The 21,862-nt window shown below is 42.7% G+C and overlaps 1 protein-coding gene across 4 annotated transcripts; it reads right to left on the bottom strand.

The window, feature by feature from the left end:
- Positions 1 to 2,346: 2,346 nt before the first annotated feature.
- On the bottom strand, positions 2,347 to 20,906 carry atat1 (alpha tubulin acetyltransferase 1). Of its 4 annotated transcripts, none has more exons than XM_034094389.2 (13): positions 20,826 to 20,906; positions 20,240 to 20,633; positions 17,805 to 17,865; positions 16,251 to 16,342; positions 15,971 to 16,028; positions 15,723 to 15,836; positions 14,686 to 14,787; positions 13,778 to 13,823; positions 13,401 to 13,446; positions 11,491 to 11,565; positions 10,251 to 10,464; positions 7,330 to 7,415; positions 2,347 to 6,154 (listed from the first exon to the last, which is right to left on the bottom strand). In XM_034094389.2, the coding sequence occupies exons 2-13, from the start codon at positions 20,329 to 20,331 to the stop codon at positions 5,881 to 5,883; spliced, it is 1,260 nt and encodes a 419-aa protein (XP_033950280.1). In that variant the 5' UTR covers positions 20,332 to 20,633; positions 20,826 to 20,906; the 3' UTR covers positions 2,347 to 5,880. The 4 variants fall into 4 exon arrangements, with proteins under 4 accessions (XP_033950280.1, XP_033950282.1, XP_033950281.1 ...); XM_034094391.2 differs by having other exon boundaries at positions 20,240 to 20,290; positions 20,826 to 20,890; XM_034094390.2 differs by lacking the exons at positions 13,401 to 13,446; positions 20,826 to 20,906 and having other exon boundaries at positions 20,240 to 20,800.
- Between the last annotated feature and the right edge of the window lie 956 nt (positions 20,907 to 21,862).

Below are 21,862 nucleotides of genomic sequence, written 5' to 3'. Positions count from 1 at the left end.
CCACGCCCCTCTAATTAGTTAACTCTCTACAGCTGATGGGCGACAGCAGAGTGTTCCTGCCTATTGTAATGCAGGTTCAATTGAGCAGATCTGAGATTTAAAATCTCTCAAAAGTGCCGTTTTAGCTACAATAACTACAGAACAATTATACAGAGTAGAATAAATGAAACAGAGAAGTCTATTTAAACAAGAATATAACTTACAGTGATTGCGGAGTCAATAGGTAGTGAGTCAATAGGTAGTGTCGTTACCTGGCCTAGATGCACACTCTTGTCACAGACTTAAGCAGAGCTTCAAACAAAGACGTCAACCCACGTTGAGTTGTATAACAACAAAACACGCAGTACCAGCACATGAACAAACATTAGTTCCTAGGCACAAGAAACACATACGCATATCGGTTTAACATGTAAAACAAACTGTATTAAGTCATGCTATATTTAACGATTATAAAATAACATGAAATAAAGTATTTATGTATCTAATTGAACTATGACATTAATTGTGTTATTCTTTTTAATTAAGGCAACTTCGTTACGTCATTTACAAGATCTATGGATACCTCTCTCAACACATTACATTACATTTCATTTTAGCTGATGCTTTTATCCAAAGCGACTTACAATTACCAACTAGAAAATGCATTTCCTGCAGAAAATGCGTGCGAATGCTGTAAACTGTGAACATTTATGGCTGAATTTAGCTGAAAATGCAGAAAAAGCTTAATATTTAAAGGAAAAGGTTTAAAAAAGGTATAAACAACAACATGTATAGCCTTGATGTCCTGAAATAGCTGAATAATGTAATAGTTGAATGGGTTCTGCAGCTGAAAATAGGCTGAAGGAGTTAAATATCAGATGTAAGTAGTAGTGAATGAATTTGTATTAAGATGAGAAAAGAAGGTAAAAAGGCTTGGGAAAGCAGAAGAATATTTTGACTGCAAACTTTTCGACTAAAACCATACGTCACCAATAATGTATAAAATATGTGTAACCTGTTGAAGTCTGTATGCAGTCTCCATCAGACAGAAAAGAATAGGCTGAGACAGTCTGTTAAAGTCCAGTCTGTCAGTGTTTGTTTATATTCCTGAGCATCTACTCAGAACACCTGTGTGTGTGTCCAGAGATCAGAGACAACCAACTGCAGCCATAAGAATGCATTGACTTGTATATCTGACCATTTTGCCACCTGTTAAAAAACGAGAGAGAGTTGTGTGTAGTGATGTTACGTATTGCGCCGAGGCTTCGGAGCGTGTGTCGAGTAATCCCCGAAGCTTTTTGTGAAGCATGCATCGAGGCTTGTATCGTTTTGGGCCAGTGACGTCATCCATGACAAACGAAGCCTCGCTGCCTGTCGATACCACCTGACTGCTTCAGGAAGCGATTCAGATCGGTTGAACCGTTGAACCCATACAGTATGGTTGAACCACGACGCTCATATTACCCATTGATGTATTCAAGAACCATATTACCCCTCCTGTACCCGGCGGGCCCGGGGACACGATGGATTAAGAGAGCTCAGACCCTCACTTATAGAGGTCGGAACATGTCATAATAAATAGATACAAGCATAAATAAATGTAGGAATAAAAACATCAATAAATACAGGAATACATATGTTGCAGTTTTTTCTGTGTGCTGTGGCTCAGCTGGAAAGCAGCTGACTCATGACCGCAGGGTCCCTGGTTCAACGACTCGTCAATACGTCTTTTTTGTTGTTTATAAAAGCTACAGCTAAATGAGACAATGTAGTTAATAAATGTATTCTTTGATATGGTTTAGCCTTTCTCAGGCAACAACATGGTTACGTTTATGAATATTATTAAGGAATACAAATCCCTCTTTGCAATGTTTACCAGCCTCCTTAGGCTTTTCAATCACAATCATTAAACTGGAATAAATACAATTTTGTTAACATGAAAATATGATTTGCTGTTCGTTGTTTAGAGTTATTCTAAGGCTTTACTCAATGAGAACTCGGTATGAGATAGAGCACACTGTTGAGAAGTCCAATCTGCCTGTTTTACACACTTTGACCAACAGGGGGGTTTGTGTTCAAATGAAGCCCATGATGAAGCCTCATGAGATGAACCCTTTTGCGAACCAATTGGCTGGAAAGCTTCATACGGCTTCATCTCGCCATCACTAGTTGAAGCACTAGCAAATGCTGCGGCTGCAAGGCATTGTGGGGCAGCATTTTCGCTTCTCCTGTCGGTTAGGGAGGTCCAGTGGTTCCTAAGCTAAAGGAGGTTATAAAGGAAGTTTGAAACCTCCTTTCCTATCATTCTCATCATTCTAGAGAATTCGAACGGCACTTATCATGGCTGCCACTGAGGGACTTCCGGGTCATTTCACTCCTTTAGAAAGGTTCCTAAGCTAAATGGACTATTCCACTTCAGCCCCCGTCTCAGGTCGACTATTTTCATTTCCACGGTCCCACCGGAAGTTGATTTGTCTGCGCCATCTTGAGTACCGTCCCATGGCTCTTATTTCTGCCGGAGGAGCGATAACCGAGGAACCATCAGACCATCCTTCGATGAAATCCTCAGATACTCGCCCCGCCCCCTTACTGTGTATCGCTCACTGATTGGACGATGCAGCGCATGCACTGATCTGATACTTCTTGACATGAGAGCCGTTTCCCAGCGGAGTGAAGAAAATACATGAACCTCACGGGAGTCACATTTAGTTACAAATATGTGATATATCTGAACAACAAAGTGGTCAACAATCATTTTATTCATTTTTTGGAAACCTTTTCATGATCGCTTTTTTTGTTTTACATTTTCATTTATTGTCATTTCCATTCAGTCAGTCATTAAAGGTGGGGTAGGTAAGTTTGAGAAACCGGCTCGAGATCGCTAGAATTTGAAAATACACAACCGGAGAAAATCTGCCACTAGGCTTGTTTGAGACACATTGCGGCTCGCCTCGAAAGTAGCCGATCGCAGCCGGGGGAGGTGTCAAATAGCTCGTTTTAAGTCGGACAGCTCGGAGTCGGCTTGACTGGCTGGGTTTGCAATGGCGGAAATTGCGTTGGCGTTTTTCGTTGCAGATGAAGTGGGTGCAATAGAAATGCTCCTCCCTCTTAATGTTTGCAAAACTGATAGGTGGACAGGCTACAAATGATCAGTCCCTTCAGATCCGCACACATGAAGCTTAAAGAGCATGAATTGAACAGACCTGCTGCTGTGTTAATTCTTTAGCTGCCACTTTAAGCTTTATGATGTGTACAACATGGATGTAATTTGATTTCATCTTGCCATTTTAAATGATGTATTCAATAAATAAGGTTAAACCATATCATTACAATAGATTTTATTTTAATGATTTGGTTTAATTTAGAGAAACTTTATTGTTATTGCACAGATTACAGGTACTGAGACAACGAAATGAGGTTTAGCTTCTAACCAGGTGCAACAAGCAGTGACGTGGAAAGTAATGTACACAATCTACAGAATAACATATAGAATGAATTGAATGATGAATAAACAGTGATGGGTATGAATACATTAGATATCAGCCTGTGAGCAGTATGAACAGTGTGTATGAATATGCTAAGATATATAAAGTATGAAAACGGTAAGCAGTATAGTATAAAATATATAGATATTAATTTCATGATGATAAACATTGTGGAACAATGATGAAAAATGGGAATGGATGTGGCGACGTAAAACTGACACAAAACAACAAACTTTTGCCAGCCAATTGGAGAGTTGCATCAGCAGCACGTGGTAAAAACCACCAATGAGCGCTCAGCTCGAGATACCAGCGAGCCGTTTCCCATCAAGCATTTCGCTTCCGCAGCTCGTGGAGAGCAACTGTGCCAACTCGCCTCGCTCTCAAGGCTGCGGGCGTCTTTGTCCCGCGAGATTTCAAAGTCTCATGTGGGCGAGCCTCCAGAGCAAGTCGGACAAAATGACTAACCATCATGCAACGCACTAGCAAGACGTTGATCGCAACTGCGCAGGTCTGTGCAGGTCTTGCTTGTCTCAAACAAGCCTACTTCCTCACAGAGCCCCTCCTCCAACACACACGAACGCGCACATGACCAATGAGGGCACGAGATAAGTTTGTGCCCCGATGGAAGGCTGACAGGCAGGTAGGCCATCCAATCGGATTGGTTGTACTTTTTACAGTATTACGGCTTCTACAGATGACGTTTTTTTATGGATTTTTTGTCAAAGCACTTCAGATATTCATAGCTATCGGGATGTTAAGAGCATTCCATGGAATATAACAAAAAGTGTATCTCGAGCCGGTTTCTCAAACGTACCTACCCCACCTTTAAGTGCTATTAAAATGTTAATGTGCTACATATCCACACAAACAAACAAAGTGTGCAATCCAATGAATGTTAATCTAACTGGGTTTTGATAGATAACATATCTCTTTTTCTTCTCTTTATTTTATTTCTATTGTGCACTCTAATCAATATTAATCTAACTATTGTTCGTTTATACATTTTAAGAATGGCGTTTATCTTTTTTGAGAATGAGTTCTTATTTGATTTTATTTATTGGGGTCTACAACAGATGATACAAATGTTAGTGTCAGTAAATGTGTGGCGGGTGTGTGTGTGGAAATAACGGGGACAGAGCTGCTGTCAGACGATCAGCTGTGCGGCTTCATCCCAAACGGACGTCGCTTCACGTGACGCTCCGGAGGAAAGGACGTCCCATTGCTCTTAAACTCATGTCCCTGCTTCTCGTGGTTTCCTTGCGTCCCTCCATGCTTCCCTGGTGGGAGGGACTAGTCGCAGGGAAACGACGCAAGTGAGGGAAGCAAGGATTCCATTTAACCGACCTGAGACGGGCCCGAGACAAATAATCACCGGACTATTATTAGTGTCAGCTGAAGCCTATGGTTGCACCGGCTAAAATAGTTCCAACATAATCATAGGATACAACTTAGAGCCTATAGTATAGTATGTAAAAGTCCTCCATCAACAAGTTTGTATGGCAAATGGTTTGGAAGGATGAGGAAAAGCAAGATTCCTGAGACCCTTAGAACAGGAGTCATGCCTGCACTGCTACAGAAAGCAGGTGACAAGAGTAACACGGCTAAACCCAGCATCCACAAAGCTTTAGTATCAGACCAACATGCCAGTATGTAGCGTCGTGGCCTTTGCCCCTGATGGGCCATGCAGCATAGCTACGTATGTGTAGACATGTCCCGTAGGCTCATGTGTGACTTTAAGCATGTGTCTGTCTTTGTGCGTTCACACAGATGTAGAGGTTAACACATATCACTCACCTGGCCGCTGGAGAGTACAGGTGAGTGTGCTGCTGCTAACAATGCTGGGAATGTGATTTGTTAAAGGTCCCATGTCATGGCCATTTCTACCATTTTAGCGGCGTATTTTCATTATGATTCTACTTGTGATAGTCGGACACGACAACCTGAGCAGCCCATGTATTGATTCCATCCGATAGCTGCTATGATACAACACGTCTGCGTCTCTCCACAATGATCGACGACAGTGAACGGATGGTCAAAGTAAGGCACACGAAGCCTGGTTAGTGCTGCCTGACTTTAGAAGTGTGTGGTTTCGTTCTAGTCACTTTGCTCAGCGCTACTGCTTGTTACAACTTGTATTTGCCGTACTCGCCATAAACTGTTGCTCAGGTTGATCATGTGACTTTGCAGACCGTTTACATGCACAAAGCTACATAACACATGATTCCCCTTCAACACTGCTGCTCTGTTACGGCTTTATATCAACACTTCCAATTCATCTGGATGCTTCCGTCTCATGGCTGTTGTAGTAACACCTCCATATTTGGCCCATAGCATGTTTAGTAAACTACTACAGGGTAACATTGTTTGCAACATCTTTCAGATATAATAACCCCTCTTATGGAGCGTGTCCCCGTGTTCACCAGGGCCGGGTGCCCCGGTGCTCCTGCTTCACCCACTGCGCGCTGTGGCAGCTCTCTCCTGCAGTGCACCACCACCCCCCCCTGCCCCCGGGGCTCTCCCTCTCCAACAGGCGTCTCTGCTGGTTGACCAGCATCCCTCGTGGTGCACGCTGCAGACTGTCCAACCCCCGGAGCTCCTCTTCAGCTCCACCCAGCTGGGTCCCTCTGTACATGGAGGAGGCGAGGGGCTTCTTGGATGCAAACAGAGGTGGGAGGGAGAGAGGCTTGGACCTGGGTGGGGGGGGCAGGAGAGGACAGGATCAGTAGAAGGGAGGGTTAGGGTGAAGGGGTAACCCTATGTGCAGCTGAAGAAAACCCAACAAGACTTCCTAGCTTAGCATCACAGATTAGCATAGTGTAGCTCAGCACAGCTGGTTGGTGGTCTGCCCCTCCCATAGGGAGTGTATTCCACAAGATCTGTTTTCTCTCATTAAAGTCTTGCTACTTAAACTGTTTGGGTTAAGTCGGATGAACTCACATTATAAATGGCCTATACATGTCAGGAACACTTCCACATCTGCTGGGCGGGCCCTTACTGGGCTCAGTCTGATCCTGGCTCCAGAGGTTTCTAATAGTCATACTACTATTTACTTGTATTTATTTCCTCACATATTTATGTCAGATGAAGGGTGGAGCTTTCCTATCCCGGCTGCACACAAGGGGAAGATGCACATGTATCATCCTGAGATGTTCATGTGGCTGATACATTAATAGCTGTCTGTTTGAACAAGTCAAAGTTAAATTAGAGCCATTTCACAATCTATGGGACAAAGACAACGAGAACCGAGACATTACCAAAAGTTATTTCTCTTCAGGTTGCCCAAAAGTAAAGCTGATTTGGTTCAACATGAGGATTTGTTTTTCAAAATGAAAGTAGTCAAGTAAAGTCTGTCATCTCCCTCTTCTTTGTTGGGTGAAGACGCCATGTGATGAACACACTCATGCAACAATGATCATAATCACCTCATTAGATGAACTGTATATGACTCTGAAATGGGCCTTTAGGTCAAGCAACTACCGTACTTTTCGGACTATAAGCCGCGACTTTTTTCCCCATTTTTTTTGTACAGCTAACGGCCACTAGGGAACCTCCTAAATCTATGGATTTAGGAGGTAAAATTAACCACCTTTAACTCTATGGGCTCTAGGACCGGTCCGCGCCCGCCACCTCTAAGCGGCGGGCTCCAGCAGGAAAAGCTGGAGGCCGGAAAAGAGTGAGACAGGTAGCGCGCCAAAGTAAAAGTGGAACCGAGAGACAGAACGAGAGCAAGACAGACGGACAGTTTAGCTGCTGCGGCTTCTATGCAGGTGCGCTTTATAGTCCGAAAAGTACGGTACTTTTAGTACTTTAAATATATTTTGATCCCAACACTTTTGTACTAAAAAGGTTCCTCACTGAAGCTCACCTGGGGAAGGTCTGTGCAGCAATCCAGCTGCTCCGCTGTTCAGGGGCCCCCTGTACGGGCTGCAGGTGGCCCCCCCACCCTGCTCGCTGCAGGAGACATCCCAAACATACGGAGCACGTCGACGGAGGAAGGAGGACGAGAAGGGACGGCAGTGCAAGTCAAAGAAAAGTTAGGGAGACAACAGAAAGAAAAAAAGGAGGAGAATAAATGAAAAACTGACATAATAAAATAAATAAAAAGTAATGATAAAAGACGGCAAACAATAATCAAACTCAAAGAAGCCACATAAAGGGAACAAAAGAAATGTGCGTGTGTGTGTGACAAAACACAGTCTGACATTACGAGATTGGTTGACAGTTTAATGGGTTCATAGAAAAGGCGGGCAGATAAGACAGAGCCATGGTGTTCCTCTGCTGGGAACATGAGGACTATATTCTTAAAAGTCAAAAACACACATCCTGGTTCTGTGATGAGAGAAATGTGGAGGTAAAGTAACCGTGGGAACCTGCTGCGTAGAACACATCCACGGCAGGCGGATGAAACCTGAACACTGGTTGGATCATGTATACGGGGACATCAAGCACCAGTTTTTAATGTTCTATGCCAATCTGATTCCGCAAATAGAGCGGTGCAGGAGTGAGTCCTAAAACCTGGAAATGAGTCAGCATTTTACCACTTTTTCATCGTAGTAGTTGGAAGGCTGAAATGAAGTCTGTGGTTAACACAAACTGAAGAGACTTTCACGTTTAGTTCTACAAAATAAAATATGTCAGTAACTTCTCCACTCATGAATGTGTGTCATAAAAACAGTGGAGTGTCTAAATAAGTCTAGCAAACATCATCACGCCGACCATTAGCCGCCGTTAGCTTAGCGACGGTGATGCACAGCCATGTGACGGTGATGTAGTCAGGTTTTAGCCTACAGTTAGCTTACTTCTGGTGATTGCATTTACGACTAAAACATTACAAAGTGGTGTTGAAATGTGAAGATTATCCTGCTGAACAAAACATGTAAGTTTCATAAACGTGTTTGCCATTTTCTGCAATGTACTGAAATCCAATGGAAAGATCCCAGAGCTCTTGTGATGCTACAAATCTGTCATCACTGCACCGCTCGATTTGACCATACTGTAAGACTGAAAAGCAAGAGACTGGTGGCCGTGTAAAGGCACTCCACGTGTCACACACTGTCTATCAGAAACGGAGCTAAAAGAAGCCAGGCGATTAAAGGGAAGAGGCACAGTGCCAGGCCGAGGAGGTCAATGCAAGCCCTGATGAGATCTATTGAGGGAACTAAGAACAGAAGAGGACGATGACAGTGAACAAAAATGTATGTCAAATGAGTAAAAGAAGATACATGTGTTGAAATGGGAGAATGAAAAGGTGAAGGGAACGAGGAAGAGAGAGGAAGAGACAGAGTTTAGAACACTAGGCTGAACAGATAAAGGAGAGAGGACACAATCAGAGACTGAAGACAGGAATGTAGCGTCGCTCTGACAGACAGCACCCTCTCCATTCTATTTCTACTTTGTTAATTAAACAAGCTCATTTACATGAAGTGTGCTAAATACTTTCTTAGGATTGCAACATGAATTCATAAGCAGCAATGCAGCAAGGTATATAGGGAAGAGGATTAGGGCCACGTGAATTGTTTTTTAGATCCAAACAAAAGTGAGTTTTTATTAGCTCTGAGATTAAAGACACGCTTCTGAGAGAAAGTCAGAATTCTGAAATTAAATTCAAAATTCAGGGAAAAAAGTCAAATAAAAGTCAACATTTTTCCTCTCCGAATTTTACTTCAACCAGAATGAAAAAAACAAAAGGAAAATTGTCAGACCTCAAAAAATGAATTCCCAAGTGGCCCAACCCCTCTTCTGTAGGCGTATCGGTCATCAGTCACCCCTCCTCAGAAGCCAGGGCACTACTGAGGGGCACTAATGTTCTGGTTAGCGGTTGAGCTTAACCTGTTAAACCTGTTTTTTTTTTTCCACGACAGTGTCTCAGGGGATCTTAATATTTAAGAACCTATTAATGTGTTATACCAGATTAACGGGAATAATCTCAGCTAACTGACGATACAAACCATTTTTACCAAAACAAAAACACAAGTCTCATAAGAAGCATCTAAATGACCTCCGAGCGAAAAATGCTAACGGACATTGGCACAGAACTCAAGATAAAAGTACCCTTATTACTTATCGTAGCTGCACTTACAAGATATCCCATTAAAGCTGAGACTCCACAGATTATGTAGGTATATAGTATCATCACTGAGGGATCCGGACTAACCTGGTAACCTTCAAACATAAGATAATGTTTTTCTGAAATGAAAAGGTATTCCAAAACTAAGAATATTGAGTAATCTTCTTTTAGTTCATTAATGGGATCATGTTGGCTAAACCCGTAGTGATACATTCCACGCGAGTCGGACGTTCATCTATAGTGGGGCTCCAGTGAAAATGTGTGTGTTTGTGAAGTAGTGAAAATACGACTTTACTGCACAAGCTTTGAGTGAGACTTTGTAAACAGATGTTTACATATAGTACAATCACTTCAATCAATTACAACACTTGTCAGGTTTCGTATTCTTTGGATGCTGCAGGGACCTCACACAGCTCTAATCTCACACACTTGAAAGCATGTTCCTGATGCTGCCCTCACCAACTGTTCTATCAGTGTCAACTCATCTGCCTGCATCAGTGTTGCTGTGCATGGGGAAACACACTTTAGTGATTGCATTTCCATTCCAGGTCCTAGCAGACTCATGTGTAAAATGTGCATGGGTAGTGTGTGTGTGTGTGTGTGTGTGTGTGTGTGTGTGTGTGTGTGTGTGTGTGTGTGTGTGTGTGTGTGTGTGTGTGTGTGTGTGTGTGTGTGTGTGTGTGTGTGTGTGTGTCAGAGGGATGGTGTGTGTGTCCTACCTGCTGTGTCTTTCCCTGCAGCGCTCGAGGAGGGGGGACTGGGGGCTCTGCTCCCTGCTGCGCCCAAGGGCAGGAACTGGTGCGGCCTGGGGGCGGGGCCTGCTGGGGGAGGACCCCCCGCTCAGGGAGGGGGAGCACTGGGAGGATACCGACCGCTGCGGGGAGTGAGGCGGAGCAAAGGGCCAGGGGCGAGCCCGCTGCTCCTGATGCACCGCTGCAGGGAGAGGAAGCAGTGATGAGCAAACTGTAGAGGCTGCACCGTGTGCTGTGTATTCATTATCCATTGGAAGGGTGTGCCTTTATTGAAAAACAATCATTTCCATCAAGGTTAATCATCATCTAAAAACACCTGTCAATGTGTTTTAATGTCATTTCTGCTCGTTCCACTTCCCTGATATTTTACTTGCACACAGAAAAAAAGTATTTTTAGATTGACTGTTTATGAGGACTGTCAAATCTTGCAAGAGCTTTTGTTATGCAAATATAGTGAACTAGTTTATCTCTATTTGGCATAATAGGAGCAGAGCCTAAATATAAAACAGCACTATTCCTGTGTCATGGGAGAAGGCTAATTATACACACAATACTATGTAGTGTTTTGATGTTTCTATCCTGACCACCATATATATTAAAGGGCTATGTCTCGGCAGGATTTGGAAAAACTTGATGTCCAGCGTTTACCTTAAGTAGACTGGACTACTGTAAGTGTCTTTGGGGGTCTTTGCCTTGGATGCTTTGCTCTCATCTGCTACATAATGATCCATCCTGAACTCTCAGGTGTTCTGGAACCGGTCTCTGTCCTGTCAGAACTAAACATGGAGAAGCAGTTATTGTGCTCCATCTGGAACAAAGCAGGAAGCTGCAGGTCTGCTGCTCACTGAGGAGATCCAGGCTGAAGACTTTTCTTTTTGCTGCTGCTTTTAATTAAATCAAATAGCTGTTCTTCCACCGCACGGTACATTTAACTTTTCTATTTTATAGCTGAATTATTCTACTTGGCTTGTTTTTATGTTATTTTCTTTTAATGATTGTTTTTAAAAGTCATTTGATCATTTGTTTCTGTTGAACGATATCTTAATGCTTTTGTATTAGTTGTAAAGCACTTTAAATTGCCTTGTGTTGTGCTTAATAAATGATCTTGCTTGCCTAGCTAACACATCACTATGATTTGTTCTCAGCTGTCAGTGTGGCTGAGAACAGTTTTCATTCTCCTGACCGAGTCACGTGTCGGTCTGTTTACCTTCTCTCTCCATTAAAGAGTAGGGCTTGATCTCTCCGTCCGGCTTTCTTAGGGGAACCTTTCTCAGCTGGGCCACTGTGGAGGGGAACACATTTAGAGTGGGGACAAACACCGAACATGACTGCTCACACTACATACTGGCCGTTTCTCAATCGCAAGTAAGCTGCTGCAGAGCCACTATTTCAATATACTACGTCATCGAGTGGCGCAGAAGGACTGTTTAAATGCCCAGCATTCTGCGCCACTATGACGTAGTATACTTGAAATAGTGGCTCTGCAGCATGTGTACTCGCGATTGAGAAACGGCCTCCGTCCTTCACAAGCTTCATTTGAACAGGATTTCCTCTGCCAGTACTACAGCTACTTATCAGTGAAGGCTTGAGAGCATTTCAAACTCAGAGCAGACATGTGAGCATGTGCAACATTTCTAGCAGAACTTGAAACAGGACAGACCGTCCCCGACAGTACCCTTCAACACTTCCACAGATTGTAAAACCTTATCTAGTCATGTGAAAGAGTTCTTCTTGTGCCATGTTATCATATCAATCTAGGACAGTGCTCCTCAAAGTGTGGTCCGCGGACCACTGGTGGTCCGTGAGCGCCCCCTAGAGGTCCGTGAGTATATTGGTAAAATTTCACATTTTAAATAAATAAATGTATTTAAGTTTTTCGCACTCTCGCGGGAATATCTTCGCAATGGAACGAGCTTAAGTTTCACTTTCGATTGCATGATATAGCCCAGATAAGCACCTTCATCACACATGTTGCCACTTGTGTGTACCATTTTCAGGCGATTTGTAAAAAACGATGTGTTTTTGGATATTTGTGGAGTTAGGTGGTCCGCGAGTGTTTTTTTATTGGTTAAGTGGTCCTTGGTATGAAGAAGTTTGAGAAACACTGGTCTAGGATAACCTGAACATATATTTTGAAATGTCGTAAAAGTGTAGGAGTGTTTGACACCATTAATGACAAGCTGACACTCAGGTTCCACCCTCACCCAATAACTAGGATAATCCACAATCTAAGAGCACACAATCAATTAGCATAGTCGCCATGGTTTATTTGGATAAGAGTAAATACACCATCATGTCAAGCAACGAAGCAAGTAAGTCTTGCCAACACGTGTGTGATGTATTCATGGTCCGTGCACAGCGACATGTGAAAAAAAGGACAGAAACTAACTCTGCTCTCTTTCAGGACTTTTGTAACTGTGGCCTCCTTCAAAGGGTTATGCTAATGTTCAGGGTCATATTAGTATGTTGTGTCTCTCTATTCGCTCTTTATTTTTCTCATACTGCTGCAGCACCTCTTCTCACCCTCTGTCTGAAACCAGAGTCCAGTCTGCTCTGATTGGTTAGCCGGCCGGCTCTGTTATGAAAGGTCAACCACTTGTAGGGTCCCAGCCCTATCACGTACAATGTATTGGAGCGCGAGCCAATAGAAACACGAGTGTAGCAGTGATGGCATTATGTTACAGAAGTAAACAAGGGAACTCCCCCCCCCCCCCCCCCCCCCAATGGAGGCAGGGGGGGGGAGAAACTCAGGGATTGTAGCCTTTGCAGACCACTCAAACCTATACAACACACTACAGGAAAATAGGGCCTCTTTAACAATCGGACAGACATTAAGAGGCATTGCAGGGTCGGGAAACAGGCAGGTATCCTCCCGTCAGTGAGAGGGGGGGGGGGGGGGGGTGAGGTGGATCTACAGGTTGAGGCATCAAATGTAACATATACTATACCTGTAAGTGTTGAAAAATAAGAGTGACGGGAATAAGGGAGTGAAAACCGGCTGAGAAAGGATGAGGAAAACAAGAAGACCCAGAGAATCAAACATGTCATATGGGACAAAGGAGGAGGACAAGATGCTGGGGACACATGAGGAAAGAAAAGAGATTTAGAAGTCCTTACAAAAAGCTGAACATCCCCTGATCCGGCAGAGGAGAGGAGGGTGAGCCTGAGAGAGTTTGATGAAACAAAAGATGTTGGAGCTCTGCTCTTCTTCACTCTTACACTCTATGATGAGGAGAATTGTACATGGAAATGTGCAACAAAAAAGTGATGTCAAAAGTAAGAATTCACTTTACACTGGAGCATGCAACATGTGTGATGTAACTGAACTTCAAAATATGTTTTCACAGAAGTACTTGGGTGTTAGGGCTTTACACAGATATGCTGAGAAATGAGGAGGCTTGAGAAGTACATTCCCAGAATCCTCAGAGGCTCCCGTTTTCACAATCACATAAGCCCTTTCGGCAACAAAAAGAAAACCATTGGGAAGAACGTACCTGCTATGTTGACGAAGAAGCCCTCAAACACCACAAAGTTATTGGCCTGGAAAGAATAAAATGATAAACAACATAACTGTTACTAGAAGGGATCCAATCATGTGGTCAGCTTTTTCACAATGAAACAAACGGTGAAGGCGTGTACAATCGACTGAGCAGCATTACCAAGGCAAGCTACTGAACCAGGACAGCCGTCAGAAAAGGCGTTCAGTCTTGACCTTTGGGAACAGTTAACGCATTGAGGAACCATCTCTGCTTCAACTGCATGTCACTGTATGCATGCATCCTGCTGAGGGCAAGTAGAGCAGGTGGTTGGCTCTCTGGGTTTCCATGGAAACAGTGTGATCCACACTCACATGAGCGAGTACACACACTGACAGAACTAGCAGAAGCATCCGGTGCGACAGCTTGACCTGTAATATGAATGATATCCAGGATGATCCTTACCTGTTGACTGTGTGTGTATCTGACGCATTGGAATACAAGCTGCAGCTATTCAATCTGACGCCCTATCTTTCACAATCTACTTGATTCAAAAAGTGCTGATCACCTTAAATAATGTATATGATAAGATTAGACGAGAATAGATGTAACTTTATTGTCCTTAAATAAGTCATACCTAATGTGGTGAATGTTTAACTGACTTCTAACACTACAGCAGTGGTGCTCAAACGTCAGGCCTCTGCGCCCCCACTCTCTGAGAGGCACTGCACTCAGTACGCTGATAATGATTGTACGAAAGAGAAGTCTCACTCTGCTTGCTTTTACACTGTTTTACAGAGTTGAGCTTTTTCACTGTCAAGTGATCCTTTACAAGTACAGAGACACACTGTTTCTACTGTTTAGGCCTGATGAGCGACAGCTGGTAAAGCCTCACACATAGCGACAGCGTGAAGGACAGACTGTACCTGAGGGACACTGGGCGTCAGGCAGTAATGCTTTGCCAGGAAGGACAGGAACTTGGGCGACGGCCTGTCGTAAGCCATCAGGACGGGCTCTAACTTCTTGTGCTGCGGTACAGAAACAGAAAGAGACTAATAAACAACACACAGCTATGAACGGTGATCATCATCTCTACTGGCAGATATATTAATACATATTTTCCAGTTCTCTCAAAAAAGACAGTTCCAAGTTCCATTCAGTGTCGTTTGTGAAAATGCACGCATTTCTCATCGCTCTATGTTCTCCTAGTTTTACTGAACATCCCGCATGTGGCTACAGGTTACAGAATGACTACTGGCAGAACATGTTGCCTTTCAGTGTGGTTACTTGTGCTTTTAGATGTGTTACGTCAACAAGGCAACACACTCGTTTGTTTGAGGCATACCAGGATTGAAGGTATGGTAGTGTTAAAGCCAGTTTTAGTTTTTTGTGAAAAGGTCCTAATATTGTCACAGTGGTGACCTCTGTAGTCGAGGGACTATAAAAGACTACAATTCCCACAGTGCCAGTCTTTATAGTCACAGATATGGGAAACCTGTGAGCAAGAGGCCGTGAAGACACATGACGACGTATATCACGATAGAAAGGAAGACGAGCTGTGCCTCTTTTGTATTCGTCTGACCTCTGTAAAGGCATCTCTGGTTTGTTGAATGGCTGTGGAAAGAATTTGATTTGATTTGGATTTACCAAGAGTTGCACAGCCTCTCGAGTATTTTAGTCACACACCATCAGAAGCCAAAAGTCATCAAAAGTGTAAGTAAAACAACAACATTGAAAGATAAAATGTTAGAAATGTCTGTTTAAAAGGTTTAAAAGGCATCCAAGTGGTTTAAGGAAACAAAGGAAGGAAGCCACAACAGGCAGTACTTCCACCATGAGGGAATAATGGAACCTGTATTTCATAACATTTCTCTTAGGAAGCCCACAGACTAGAACCTAGAGAGCTGAATGTCATAACGTCTTCCACTAAATCTGCTTTCGAGTCATTTGGAAGGAGTTGCACCTGCAGCATGAAATCAAAGAGCTCCCTCCCGTAGCCATATCGCTGCAAGTTCTCTGCTATGTAGAAATCCAGAACACACAGCGGCTCCGCCTCCACGTGTGAACCCTGTCGGTCCTGTGGAGGAAACACAACCAGCACACCTGTCAGCTCAGAAAGCAAGTTTCATCAGACATCACATCAGGGAAGCATGTGAAATAATTGCCCAACTGAAGAGCCAGAAGAGAATTCAAGACAAAAAAGGTACTCACGAGAAGAAATAACTTTTTGTAGCCAACCTTGAGAAACCCCACGACAACACCACGGCCTCTGTGTGTGGGGAAGGAGGGGCGGGGGGGATGGGATACAAGAGGGTGTAGTGAGTAAGACTCTGTGCTCCAATTCACTTTGTCCTGCTGCGATAAACATAAACACAGTACGCTCACATCCAAACACAACAGCACATGCACTGTGACCACAGTGTGACTCAGTACTGAAGCTATTAGAGGCCCAGCTGATGAATACAGCTCAGTCAGCGAGTGTGCCATGTACCCCTTGCTCTCTCCCTCCTTCAGCAGGTACAGCTGGTGCTTCTGGGACTGCAGCTTGGAGGCACTGGTTATAGAGGCTGGGAGCTGCTGGGCCTGTGGAGAGTAAGGACACGGTTACGTTTATCATCAGTACTATCGTTGTACTAACATGTGGTTTGAGTTTTGCAAAGGATAATATTCCAGCCCTCTGTCTGTACAAGACATGTCTAAATGATATGTCAGTACACTAGTGGGTAGTGCTGCACGGTGTACCGATACTTGAAAGGTACCGCGATACCCTGCCGTTAAAAACGGTACGATTCCTCCGTTTCATTAGTATCGGTACTTTAGGAATGACGGGGAAAAGTACTCCGGTGAGAAAGCGCCGTTTTAATAAGAGCCGTGTGTGTTGCTCTGCTTCCACTCCCTGCACTGCAGCCGTGCCTGCAGTCCCTCCCTCTCAAGCACGCTCTAAGTCCCTCCCCTCTCTCGTGCACGCGCTAGCTGCCAGAGCATGTGAGAAAGCGAGAAGCATGGCTGCAAGTGGGAGTGCAACTGCCGCTGCGCCTCGGCTTGTTGACAAAAAAGACGCCAGAAGCGAAATTTGGAAGTATTTGAGCGATATCTCTGACAGTGAGGGCAAGCCTACGGTACTATTACATGTTAATAAAATATAAAGTTAACTATCAAAGAAATCACATAAACTCATAAAGAAGAGACCATGTTGTAAGAAAACACTTTAACAGATAAACTACAATTTTATTTATCATGAAAATAAAATAAAAATATCGAAAAAGAATCGAAATCGCAATTCTTGACTTGGTATCGGTATCGAAACCAAAATGTTGGTATTGTGACAACACTAGTAGTGGGTGTACATACGCGCACTATGCCTGTGTGTTGTGTGTTTGAACCGACTTCATTCAAATGAAAGAGTGTTGTGAGGATGATAGATGTTGGATCACAGTATTGGGTTAACCAGATCAGTGATGCTGGTGCCCTGATCACCAGCAGACTGCATTGGGAACCATTGGGCCTAATGGTTCCCAATGCAGTCTGCTGGTGCCCTGATCACCAGCAGACTGCATTGGGAACCATTGGGCCTAATGGTTCCCAATGCAGTCTGCTGGTGCCCTGATCACCAGCAGACTGCATTGGGAACCATTGGGCCTAATGGTTCCCAATGCAGTCTGCTGGTGCCCTGATCACCAGCAGACTGCATTGGGAACCATTGGGCCTAATGGTTCCCAATGCAGTCTGCTGGTGCCCTGATCACCAGCAGACTGCATTGGGAACCATTAGGACTAATGGTTCTGCTGGAAGTGATGTAATGTAGCCTCTGGGTCTTTTATGTGGAGTAAGCATTTAAAAAAGATAATTTAATAAACGGGTAATTTGTCTTTTCATGTCAAAAGACAAATAGTGATAAATGTTAGGAAAAGTACGATATAAATATTTAAAGAAAGTTAAAAGTGCTTATAAGTATTAAAAGTGAACTACAACTATTTTCAAAATTCTAAATAAGTCAGTTTTATTTTGATTCTAACTCCAACAAATCATACAAACAGAGACTCACCTTTGCTGAGGCTCTCCCGAGCTCATCGATAACCGTTTCTATGTTTGCCTGAAGATGTGGCCTGCAACATGAATAACAACAATAATCAGTGGTGGAAGAAGTATTAAGTTATTATATTGTCAAAATACTTTGTTACGAGTAAAAGTCCTGCATTCAAATCTTACTTGCATAAAAGTACATCATCATAACAGTAGTATCTCCAAAATTAAAATATAAAACGTAAAAGTAATCATTGTGCAGAAAAGAGCGTGTGTATATAATTATATCTATATATGTGACATTTATAGAAAATATTGTTGCATCAATTAGCATTTCACTGTTTAAGTTCTGATTTACTTTTAGTAAAACATTTAAATAATTAGACTCTTTTGTGACTTAAAGCTCCGCGTCACGGCCAGTTCTACTGATCATTCCATTGTGAGGTCTACTAGAATAGATTTACATCGTTCAATGTTCCAAACTCACATTGGTTTCTCACAGCATCTCTGTATAGCATGTGTATTCACTCTCTGTCCTACACGGCTTGTTGGACAAGCCCCCCCCCCCTGTGAGCACACTGTGCTCTGATATGTGTTACAACGGCGTTTGCTAGCAATTAGTAATGACAACTTTGAGGCTCGAGGAGCGGACAGTGTGAGCTGGATTACTGGTGTCGTTTCCTGGTTGCTGCGTGGGCAGTGGCGACTGGTCATTAGGGGCAGGTGGGGCACAGCCCCACCTAGTGTCAGCAGAAAGTATTACAAATAATGATTACATCAAAATGCAAAAAATATATAAAATATATTTTAAGATCATGTTTAATCATCTGATTCGTCTCATTGCTGTTTTAGTATGTGTTCTTCTAATTAGTGTCTACAGTGTGTGCCTATTGAGCTGTTTAGAGCCATGTGGGACAAAACCCGATCCTGCCCCTCCCTCTGACTGTCTAAGTGAACGGTGACTGCAAAAACTACACTGCGCATGCTCAGAGTATTGTCCTATTTAATGTGTGTGGCAAAAAAATAATGACCATAGGGGCATAGTGCTGCCATCCCCACCATACGTCATCTCACATCATTCAGAGCTGATTGGCTGTAAGTACGTGTGCCGCGAAAAGTGTGGTGTGTGAAGAGGAGACGAGATTGGTGCAGTGACGCGTCCTAAAACCCGGAAGTAAGCTGCGCATGGCTTCCCTCAACAAAAAAGCAATGAGATTTCTCCATAGGATTTTAGAAAATAGCTCCAAATAAGATCTGTGGGAAACAAACCTGTTAGATAAATGAACGTTTTGTTCAGCCGGATAATATCCACATGTCTACCCTACTTTTATCATTTTCGAATCATAAATCTATTGATTAGATTAGATTTATGATAGACTTTTAAAACTACAAGAACATAAGGAGGACTTTTACAAAAAAGTAATAGAGATTTTTGTCCAGAAGGATAGTCAAGGTAAGACTGCAATTGTATTGAAAATGGGATCTTACTAAGAGAGAACAATTCAATATTTAAATGATAAAATTACATTTTTTGGGTATCCTTCTGTTGAACTGTCTGTTTAAAATTAATTGAAGCATTAGACAAAAAAAGCTTTTTAAAATAATATTATATTTTGATTTAGGTCAAAATATAATATTTGTAAACCTGAAGAGTCAGTGCCAGTGCCTCACCAGCCATGAACCTCACTGCAGAAGCTTATAGACATCTACGTTTTTTGTGCCCCACCACTTTTGTACATATAAAAACGCTACTGTGCGTGGGGTCTGCGAGACAGAGAGACACCGCGGAACTCAGCCTGAGCACACACAGAGAGTGAGTGAGTGAGTGAGTGAGTGAGTGAGTGTAGCTCCACGGATTGGTCCATTTGGACCTGGGTATCGTTAAGTCACTACAGGAAGAAAACAATGGAAAAAGAGAAATGTCCAACGAGGCGTTCTGGGGCAGCATAGACAGGTCTTCTCTGTGTTAGAGTTTTACTCGCTACAGGGTGTACTTTGAGGGTTTGTGACTGCAGACCGTTTACATGCAGAAAAAGCTACAGAACACAAGGGGACGGGTCAGAACCGGAAAAGCATGACATGAGACCTTTAAAGAGTTTATCCACTAGTTTAATTTTTAGAGTTGCATTTTATTAAAAGTGTTAACAATAAAGGTAGGGAAATAAATGCCCTTTTAAATGTAGTAGTACAAAGTAGCATGCAATGGAAATACTCAAGTACCTCAAAGTTACTGAGGTTACTTATTACTTCCCATTTCTACTGATACTTCACCCCCAACAACCCCCTGAATACAAAGTGACACACACTCTGAAATGAAGTATCTTCCTCCATATTATCCAGTTGTTCTTCTACAGCAGCACAGCCACATATAGTACTGTGTTGGTGACTCTGGTACTCTGTAGCATTAATACAATGTGACAGTTCCCAGCCTGAAGAGAAAAGGATGTTCCGACTTACATTCCTGCTGTTTTACGTCCTGCAACAAGGGTCTGGTCCAAGATGGAGAACCTCTCGGGAAATAAGTGGTTGATATCAAAAGGAAACTCCATTATATCTCACAGATACCTGGACCGTTCTATCCAGGTTAGCAGAAGAAACAATAGCAGCAGGAGGGCAGCAGGTGCTTTGCTAGCTAGTGAGCTAACCAACTAAACGGGCTGTATGCTATCTCACAAAGATAATTCGTTAATGCAAAAACAACAATAAACTAGCTGCTAGCATTCCGAAGAGAATAACATTACAACTCAGCATTGTCTGAATGTGAGGGGCTGTAAATGATGAGAGTAGTGAGAACAGGCACCGGCTATTCACAGTCACTGCAGCTCCATTGTGTCTGTGGTCGAGTCCCTCCCTGGTAACATCAACCGTAATGTGTGGAAAAGACAGTGGAGAAAGTCTGCATTAACTACTGCGTCAATAAACGTTTTGAAAAATATCCCAAAACAATTTAAGGCAAAAATGAGTACACATGTTGGGAACAAATTATGTAGTTACTTAGTCAACTTCTATCCCAATAGTATTTTTACCATAATGTTTAGCAAACCTGTTTTACGGTAAAATTGATGAACAGAGGATGTGAAACTCTGCGAGGAGATCTCAGGGGAGAGCTGTACGGTGGCCGGCAGGTGCAAACGCGGAACAACGGCCCAAAACGCATAGGCCTACATAAGCAGGAAACACCTGCAAATAATTAAATGAAATAACAAACAAACCCTGAAAACAAATACAACAGAAAAAGGCTGCATTTACAGAAATGATGCAAACTAAATACAACACACAAACCCCGAAAACAAACGCAACAAAAAAACGCTGCAAATACCAAAACGATATGCAAAGTCCAAAGCACATACAAATCCCAAAACACATTAAAAAAAAAAACATTCCGGAAGTGCTCCAGGCCTCTAGGGAGCGCGCTACGTGGAACAGATTGATGTCTGACCAGACATAGAGGCTGAAGTCGAATTATGGGCATAGATATGTCTCATAATTATTTGTGTGAACATAAAAATAATTTGTGTGTAAATATGTGATTTGGAAATGTAAAACACCATCCACAAATGCATTTAAAAGATTTGCAAACTCACAAATAAATTTACAAATGTAAAACGGATCTGCAAATACGCTAAATATTTTCACAAATAAAAAAAAGATCTGTGAATATCTCTTTAACATTGACAACTTTCGATCAGGCATTTGTGAATCCATTTTGTATTTGTCGACCAAAAATGCGCTTGCAGATCTCAAATCTCTGCTCGTGGATCTCAAATTTCTGCTCGTGGATCGTCTTTTTACACACACGGAATTTTGAGACATATTTTCCGCCGGTCTCTTCTAAAATCTACACGTGTTACTCGGTTATTTTCGGAAACCACGTGATAGCCTGCTGATGACGACATTTCCGCATGATTTCAAAGTAAGAGCATGATGGTTTGTTTAATGCTCTGTTTTTTATTATAATGAACAGCGGAACGTTAGATGCATTTTGTATCATCATCATCATCATCATCATCATCATGTTATAGTGATACAGTTAGTTTGGGTTAGTTTATTGGATCAATACAGCATATATCGAGCACTTTC

The sequence above is a fragment of the Pseudochaenichthys georgianus genome, chromosome 11, assembly GCF_902827115.2.
Source record: "Pseudochaenichthys georgianus chromosome 11, fPseGeo1.2, whole genome shotgun sequence".
In the NCBI taxonomy this organism is placed as follows: Eukaryota; Metazoa; Chordata; class Actinopteri; order Perciformes; family Channichthyidae; genus Pseudochaenichthys; species Pseudochaenichthys georgianus.
This window is presented reverse-complemented; position numbering and strand designations above follow the sequence as displayed.